Source organism: Microtus oregoni, unplaced genomic scaffold, assembly GCF_018167655.1.
Source record: "Microtus oregoni isolate MIOR12 unplaced genomic scaffold, Mior012 000001F_ref0000356, whole genome shotgun sequence".
Taxonomy (NCBI): Eukaryota; Metazoa; Chordata; class Mammalia; order Rodentia; family Cricetidae; genus Microtus; species Microtus oregoni.
The window spans coordinates 8,658,518-8,667,188 of record NW_024543060.1 but is presented as its reverse complement, the minus strand read 5'-3'; the positions used below and the strand labels follow the sequence as shown (position 1 = coordinate 8,667,188).

The window sequence follows — 8,671 nt, the reverse complement described above, 5'->3', positions numbered from 1 at the left end:
ACACAACATCTATATATCCCCTTGTATTAAAAATGAAAAGGGTGTGTCAAACCAACAGGGAGCCACCCAAAGTTAGAATGACGACCCCAGAGTTCTAACTCCTCAGTTTTGCAGATGGAGAGTCAAACACAGAGAGGTTAGAAGGCTGACCCAAGGTCACAGAGCATGTTCCTAATTAAACTAGGGCCAGAATAATGCAACGGCTCACTGCCATCCTTCTGAAGGTGCTGGGCTGAGGGGCACTGCCTTTAAACCCGAGTCCCCTTCTTTTCCAGCAAAGGAAAAGAGCTAGTCATTGAGACGAATCATATAAGGAAGGCATACGAACACTGGGAATTCTACACAAATATTCCAAATGGAAGTTTTAAAAAGATTTAAATATCTCCCCCCACACACTCTGAGAGATGATGGAGGTGGTGATAAGGATGATGAGAATATCACAAAAAGTGACTCAAATCTCCCCCAGCTCCTGTCTAGACTCTATTTGGTACACAGCCTGGGAACCAGAGGGCTAAACAGGGGGTGGGGTGGAAGCCGGGCAGGGAGATGAAGGGTCAGGAGCCAGAAAGTCTGCTAATGTGTTGACTCACCCACCTGGCCTAGGTGAAGCCCCTGGCCCTGGGACAGTCAGGACAGGAACCTTTGCTGTCTCTCTGAGAGCTTCTCTGTTTTGTTTAGAGGTCAATTACTTCCCATTTGGGGGACTTGTGAACATTAAGAGGTGAGTGGAGTGATGGCTCTGAAGGATGCAGATAAGGCCAGGCTTGCTTACTGGCCGCTAGCTCCCCAGTAAAAGCCCCATGAGGATAAGCACTCACCAGCAAGGGACTCACAGAGCTAGCTGGCAGCTTTTAGCACCAGACTGATTACAGGGAAGATTGACAGTTGAGGGTTGGGGACTTCCAAGGTTGGGGTGTGGGAGGGTGGTTTTCACAGCAACTGTTAGGCTGTGGGGAAAGGGAGAAGTGCTTTCCTTGCTCCCCTTTTCTTAAGGAAGAAAGCTTTGGTGTCCAGAGAAACCCAGACTCCCTTACTGTCTTCAGAAAAAGGAGTTCCCTCTGGGATGTGTGTGAATTGGGTTCTGTCATTGTTATTGGTTTTATGTTTGAGGTGAGCCAAATAGGGGTATCACAACAATCTGGTAGGAGAGAGTGTGACAAAAGATGATGGTCCACAAGGTTGGTATGGAATCTTCAGGATACTGTGCCTTCTGTGCCTTCCTCAAGCTTGGTTGTGACATGGTCCCACGGTGCATGTTTGATAGAAAAGGGAGGCCACTCAATGGAATTTCAGTGAATTGCGTACAACCCCCCAAACTCCCTAGTGCATGCTTTGATGTGCAGCTCAGACCCCTGGAACAGGACCCCCAACACCAAAACCTCTGTTTGTCTCCGCAGCAAAGGCCTGGACCTCTCCAGGAGAAACAGTCCTTTCCACACTCAGCACCAAAGTCACCACCTCTTCCCCACAGCTTCCCCTCACCGCACAGCACCCCTGGGTTGGCTTTTCTTTCCTGAGCTTTTGTCTGTCCTGAGTGACACACAGCACACACCACCTTCTATTTTCAGATACCTTTATCAAATTGCCTTTCCCTAGCTTCGCTAGATAATAAAGCTCTGAAGGACAGGGCGGCAGCCATATCTCATTTGCTCTTGTGCCCCTCCTGGGAAGGTGCAGCTGCGATGACCCAGCTCAGCAAACCTGCCCTGGCTTTCACTCAGAGAGCTCCCATCTTCTTGGTTTTCTTCCAAACCTTCCCTGTAGGTGGGAAGGCCTGGAGGTCTAACTTGGCTTAATCCAGATCACAGCACACTGAGGCATCTCTGATTTTTCTAGGCTGAGAGGGCAGGAAAGGAAATGGGGATAACATTAATTTGCTACTCTGTTCCAAAGATCTAGAACACGATACTCTATATATCTGGGGTGGGGCCTGTTCAAGGGAGCTTTTTCGGGGGACTACTTAGGAAAGCTTAGATAGGCTTCGTTGGCAACATTGGACTGAAAGATGTCTATCCTGATTAGCGCTGGTGTCCAAATGCCCCCTTTTTGATGAGCACACCCTTCCAAGGGAGAGTTGGGAGACTTCCTCTGCTGATTCTCACAGGATAGGGAGTTTAGCTTGGAGTCTTTAGCTTAGTTTAGTTGAGGAAATCTCTTATTGGGATTTTCAAATCTGAAATATGTGTACTGCTTTTCGTAAAATTTTATTTTATTTAGACAGGGTCTCATGTTGCTGGAGCAGATCTATACTGGTTTCATAGCCAAGGATAGCCCCGTTGCCTCTGCTTCCCCACCAGAGAGCTGGGATAACAAGCCTGTGCCACTGCAGTGATGGGGAATCCAGCTGAGGGTCTCCCACAGGCAAGTTGAGCTCTCTGACCCATTGAGCTGCATCTCCAGCCATTATTCTGCACCTCTGTCTTTTATGTCCAGGGGCACAACACTAGTTAGAGGACACTGATACACGTCTAAATAAACTTTTATTAACAGCAAAGAAACGTGAAGTAAGAGGAAGAGAACAAAAGACGCATGAGCAAGTGATCCTGGACCATAGAGATGGTTCTGCGCATCTTAAAGGGGCTGCCCCCAAGCCTGGGTTCCAGCCCCCACCCCCCCAACAGGGTAAAAGGAGAGAGAGCGGCTGTCTCCTTCAATTTGACCTCTGATTATCTACAAGCACCATGGCTTGCATCTCTTCCCCCTCCCATGAATAAATGTAAAAAGGAGGAAGTGGTAGTAAATTTTAAATAGGAACAGTGGCTTTGGTGCCCCAGCTTAGGCTTTTAACTCTTAAGGGATGCAAGTGACCAACAGTTGAGCATCTTCCAAAGAAGATCAAACCCACTCCTTCCTCACTTTAATGGGAACAACCTGGGGGTTGCTGTCCAGGGAAAACTTCAGGGAGTCCCTTTTAACTAAATACAGAAACCTGTTCAATAATAGAATTTAGTTATTGATACCAATTGAGGGGGTACAGAATTGGGATTCTCATGAAGTCCAAGGAAGCTGACATCACATTTTTCTACTCAAGGCCTTGCTCTATTTGTCCTACCAAAGCTAAATTCCTACCTGACTCCATGCTTCCATTAATAAATTGAGTTTATTTTCAGTCTTTAGGTTAAATGACTTAAGATTAGGGGGAGTGTAAATTTTTCATAATTTTGAAGACCCCCCACAGTTAAAATTTCTACTATCTTTTTAGATTTATCTTGGATTGGGGCAGGACTATTTTTCCTGAGGGGGACTCCAAGTGTCCCCGAAGAGTATCTACAAACAGGAGAAAAAGTGCGAGGAGAAACCCGATAACCTACCTTCAGGGCTGAATCGGCTTTATCTTACTAGACTTACTTTAATTTACTTTGGATACAGGGTCTCCTTATGTAGCCCAGATTGGCCTCGAACTCCCCAATCCTCCAGCTTGGGTCTCCTGAGTGCTGGGATTACAGGTGTATGCCATCGTGCCCTCTGAGAACAACCCCTTGAGGGTCCTGATGTCTGTAACTAGCAAACACACCGAATATAGTTAATTCATTTACTCGTCCGGCTGTTCCCTGTACAAATGCAGTTGCTGAGAGTGCATAGGACCCCTCTGCAAGTCACCGCCAGGGAAAGTGCTGGAGTGTGACTGTTCCGGGAGGTCCAGGGAGGCACTTCAGGCTGGTGGTCTCCTGGTATCTTCAGCAGTTTGACATTTCTCTCTTCTCAACCTCGTATCCCTTCTGGCCATGCACTTGTTCCTTTAGGGGATGGAGTGCAGAACGCCTTGCTCCTCAGGCCTCCGGGATGCTTGTAATTGTTTAAAGCGGGTTGTGGCTCAGAATCACCTGCTTCCAAACTGTCAGCCACCTCTGTGCACAGCATCTAGGTGGCCAGTCAAAGCCCGGTTACACCTCTGAGGGAAAGAATGTTCTCAGCGCCCGCCGGGGTTGGAGGGAACTTCTCTGGGCAAGTCAGTCGCAAGATCAGTGAGATGGGGGGATCGCCGCTTTCCAGCCCCTAGGCAGCAGACGCTCAATTCTCTGGCGAGCAGCTGGAAGGGGAGGGGACCAGGCACCTGGCCCTTAATGGCAGTAGCTGAGCCCAGCTATTCACCAGGCCGCGACTCTCTGTAGCGTGGCGGGCAGATGACCCTGCGGGGCAGAACTCGGGACACCTGGGCTGAAGCCAGAGCTGGCCAGTGGGGTGAGTGGCCCGGGACCGACGCTGGTGTAGCCGCCCGCGTAGCTAGCACTATAGGAAGGGCCGGAGTAGCCCCTAAAGCAAGAATGGGGCGCGGTGGCCGCGTAGGGACCCGGGAACGCGGGGGCATCGGGACCCTGGCAGGGCTTGCCATCCAGCACCAGTACCGGCACTGCTACCCGGCGTGGTGTTAGCGGGTGGCCCGTCAGTTCCAAGGTCTGATCCTGGCGCTGCCTCTTGCACTTGTAGCGCCTGTTTTGGAACCAGATCTTGACCTGCGTGGACGTGAGCTGCAGCGCGCTGGCTAGATGCTCGCGCTCCGGCGCAGACAGGTACCGCTGCTGCTTGAAGCGGCGCTCCAGGGTCAGCACCTGGGTCTGTGAGAACAGCACGCGGGGTTTCCGCCGCTGCCGCGTCCTGGCCGCCTCCGGGTCGTCTCGGTGTACACTGTCGCCGCCTTTGCCCGCACCGCGCTCCATCCTCGGGTTCCCAGCTCCAAGCGTGGAGGTCGCGCGCGGGGGAGTGTCTAAAATCACGTGGAAGGAACAACATTAACAGCCAGCAACAGGCTCAGGTTGTTTTCACTAACCAGCCCTCTCTCCCTGGCAGCCTTGACTGAGCATCCCGTTGTCCTCACCCTCCTCTGCCCGCCTCCTCCCAGGCGGGTCTCAGTGATCTTATTTCTCATATCTCTGCCGCTTTCGTACCCTCCAGAGCCTAAGTAAAATCTGATAGACTGAGTCTTCGTTTCGCCAATTTTAGATTCTACATCAGGTGTGATTATTTTCTTCAATTGTGTCTGGTAGTTCAAGAGTTTGAGGAATCTTAAAACGTGAGTGTGCGGGCCAATCAGAATGGGGGCTGGACCTTAAACTTCATAAACACGATGCTCTACAGTACAAATTAAAAACAAGAGATTTCCTGAGCAGACTTAAAAACCCCAGCTCACACCTGGAGAAATCCAGGGACACGGAAGGGAACTTCTAAGGTCACCAAGCAAGTGCAAGTTAGGCAGGGTCAACATCCTCAAGTGGGCTGGAATGGTTGAGATTCTGACTCTCAGCCTCCGGCCCCGGAGCACAACCTCTGGGGAACTGGCTGTTGTTTAAATAAGTTTGAGAAGAGAAAAACATCCCCCCCCCCTCCCCTGGGGTAAAGGGCGTCTGCGCAAAGAAACCATAGATACCTATGATAGCAAAAGTGGAAACCGGGAGGGTCTGTTTCCTTTTAAAATTAAATGAGACTGACCTCCAGCGATGCTGAACGGGCAGGCAAGAGACTTCATCTGAAAGCAGCTGACTCGGCAAAGCCCCTTCCAATCGCTTTAAATTCGGGTTAGCCTAATCTACAAAGCCAGCTCAAGGGCAGTCATAGTTTCAAAGTTCCCATCAGGAAAAGAGCCCCTATCCAGGTAAATCCAAAAACTTGAACTGTAGATCTCTAAAATTATGAAAAATTTACTCTCTCAATCTGAGGTCATTCATATTGAAGAAAGAAAATAAACTTGATTTTTTAATGGGTGTCCGGGTCACATAGAATTTAGCTATGATGGTAGGACAAACATCAAATGGCATCTTGCTTCCTTGGATTTCATTCTTAGACAATGAAAATTATCCTCTACGTCCACCTCCCAATCAGCTGACACACTAAAGGTTAAATTCAGCATAGTGAGATCCTATCTCAAAAATACAAAACACAAATACATAGAGTTAGCTTCCTGGACCCTCTGAGTCACAGTTGGAGGGCTCTGAGCCCTGCTTTCAAGAAGGCAAGAGTCAGATGGGGATGCATGTCACAGGTCTTGGAGAAGCCCACCAGATGGCCCAATCCCCTGACCGAAGGCCCTCAGGGCCAGGCTGGGGTGGGCCCTGTGTGGCTATCACAGTAGCAGAAGACAGGCTGCCAGGCAAGGGACATACTCAGGTGTGCCTGTGACTGGGGTAGTGGGGGAGAGAAAGCGCCATAGTCCTTCTCAGCAAAGCTGAAAGGAGCTTCAAGTCAGCAGACCCATGCCCAGGGAACTGAATGGTTAGTGTCCACTGCAGAAAACCCACTGGTTTCTTTTTAAACACAACAGAATGTTCAGGCTTTTGGAGGATGGGTGACAAACAGCCTCAAATCTGAGGGTAACTCAGGAGGTGCTTTCGTGGCTATGCCATGATTATGTGTGGTCTGGCTTGGTGAGAAAGGCTGGTTGTGCCAAACTACTCTCCTCCTCACCTCAGACTGGAGGTGGGAACACTCACCTGGCACACTGGCAGGGTGGGAGGACAGTGGCCATTTCATTCTTCCAATAGTAGGCCTTTCCTGCCTATTTATACCACCTGTGTTGTAGAGGCTTCCAGAACATAAAACTCCCTGTCTGTTCCTTCTCTTTCCACAAGGATAGGTTCCTGGGCCTCTCTGCTTGCCCTTTCACTTTGGACCAGATGGGCTAGGGTGCAGTTATTCTAAAATGCCAGGTCCACTTGGAAAGCAACACACACACACACACACACACACACACACACACACACACGGGGGGGGGGGGAGAGGCACACTTATTCTTCCCCTCTCATTTCTTCTAAGGAGAAATGTGTGTGTCTGTCTGTGTCCATGTCCCTGTGTCCAAGTGTGTGTGTGTGTGTCTGTCCATGTCTGTGTCTGTGTCAGTGTCCGTGTGTCCGTGTGTGTGTGTGTGTGTGTGTGTGTGTGTGTGTGTGTGTAGTTTCCTCCAGAAATGTAAGGTTAGGCAGGCAAGGGTAGCAGTGATGGAGCATGAACTAAGTTATGGTAAAGAGGTTTTGTGGGGGAAAGAAACTCTCCATACCAGGCTCCACTGGAATCACATCTTTGTGGTTGGCAGAGGGGCAGCTGTGGGAAGGAACACCCTACAATTCAAGCCCTTAGGAGGCAGGACTAGGAGCAGGGAGACTGTCTTTTGGACTCATAAAATGAGGGAAGATAGGGTGGGACTCCGGAAGACTCTCTGCCGGTGACGACTCACTCCTTCAATAACGCCTGTAGAAAAGACCTGAGTGCTTACTCACCTGGCTCCATCTCCACGACTGTCTCCCAGGGGCACCGAAGAGGGTCTGAGCCAGCTTGTGCCCAGTCACCACCCTCTGACCCTCCGGATTCCGGGCCCTTTGTTAGGTATTGAGGCTTTTCTAGGTTCTTATGAAACTCCCATTGTGACCGAGTCTTGGCGTAGGCTTCGTTCGGCTCATGCTCCAACCTGAGAATGTGGTCTACGGAGAAGGGAGTGGAGGTGACCGGGCTCAGCAGCATCTCGGAGGAGATCTGGGCTGCGCGGAGCTGACAAGTTCTCCACCACTGCGAGGAGTCGCACACCCCTAACTTCCCCTTTTGTGAAGGCAGGCTCAAGCGACTCCTGGAAGCACATTTAACGTCCGGGGCCACACCTTCCTTTGGCCTCATCTGCAGCCTGGGGGACCAGGACCGGGTGACAAAATTGCGGTCCTCCATTGGCTTCCACAGAAACCACGTGCTAGCCCTGCACCTTCCTCCCCAGACGCTGGCCTTGGGGCCCTTCTGTTCGTCCCCAATCCCTCGTCACCTTTTTGGGGGAATTGGTTCCTACTGACCCTTCTCAAAAACAAAGAAGACAAGTAGGGCGTGGCCTGTATCTCAAGTGGGTGCTGCGGGGAGCTTCCGAGGGCTTCGGGCTGAGGGAAGGCTCTGAGAGGGTGTACCTGGAAGGCGCTAGCTCCGAGTTTCTGAGCAGTCAGTCCATCTGGTTTTCCAGGACACACGCGCATGGCAAAGAAAAACCGAGGAATAGAGAGCTGGAGAGCACCTAGGATGTGAGATGAGAGGTGTGTGTGTGTGTGGGTGGGGGGGTCTCAGCTGGTGCTAGAAGAATCTCGGGACACTAACGACTGATAAAGTCAATGAGCAAGTTTTTTTTTTTTAAGTCCAATATATGCTGCGCAGCATGGACCTGTCACTTAACAGGGAAGGGAAATTGAGGCTCAGAGGCTTGTGTTGCGGGGGAGCGGGGGTATTCCGGTTATCTTTGAGTATTTCTGGAATGGTTAGGAAGTAAGGTAAACTCTCACCCCAGAGAAACTTAGACATAAGTTCATCTCGTCTCTCCCCCGGTGTTTCCTCACCTTGTCTTTGCTTTAAAGCTTGTCTTGAGCAAACGTGTGTGAGTGGAAGTTTCGCCCGGTCTTAGCTCTTCAGAACAGCTGCTTGAACACAGCTTGGGGGGAGTACACAACGCTTGGTGTTCGCGGTAGGATCACCGGGAGAGTGAGCAGATAAGGCTTTGGCTCTTGGAGCACAACGTGTGGATTGGGACAAAGGGCGAACTTCTTTTATACTTCGTTTTCATGAGTTAAGGAGAAAGAAGCGTCAGCAGGAGGAATAAGCAGTACATGGTATAATCAAGAATCCCCCAGCCGCCATGACTCATGCTAATGAGATCAAGAAACCGGGGGTTCGGCGTTGCATTCCCAGCACAGGATTTAAAAATACCGTTTAAAAT

General features: G+C 50.4%; 1 protein-coding gene across 1 annotated transcript; it reads right to left on the bottom strand.

The window, feature by feature from the left end:
- Positions 1–4,088: 4,088 nt before the first annotated feature.
- On the bottom strand, positions 4,089–7,449 carry Nkx2-6 (NK2 homeobox 6). The gene is made up of 2 exons (XM_041663642.1): positions 7,209–7,449; positions 4,089–4,705 (listed from the first exon to the last, which is right to left on the bottom strand). Exons 1-2 carry the CDS (start codon positions 7,447–7,449, stop codon positions 4,089–4,091), a joined length of 858 nt encoding a protein of 285 aa, XP_041519576.1.
- Between the last annotated feature and the right edge of the window lie 1,222 nt (positions 7,450–8,671).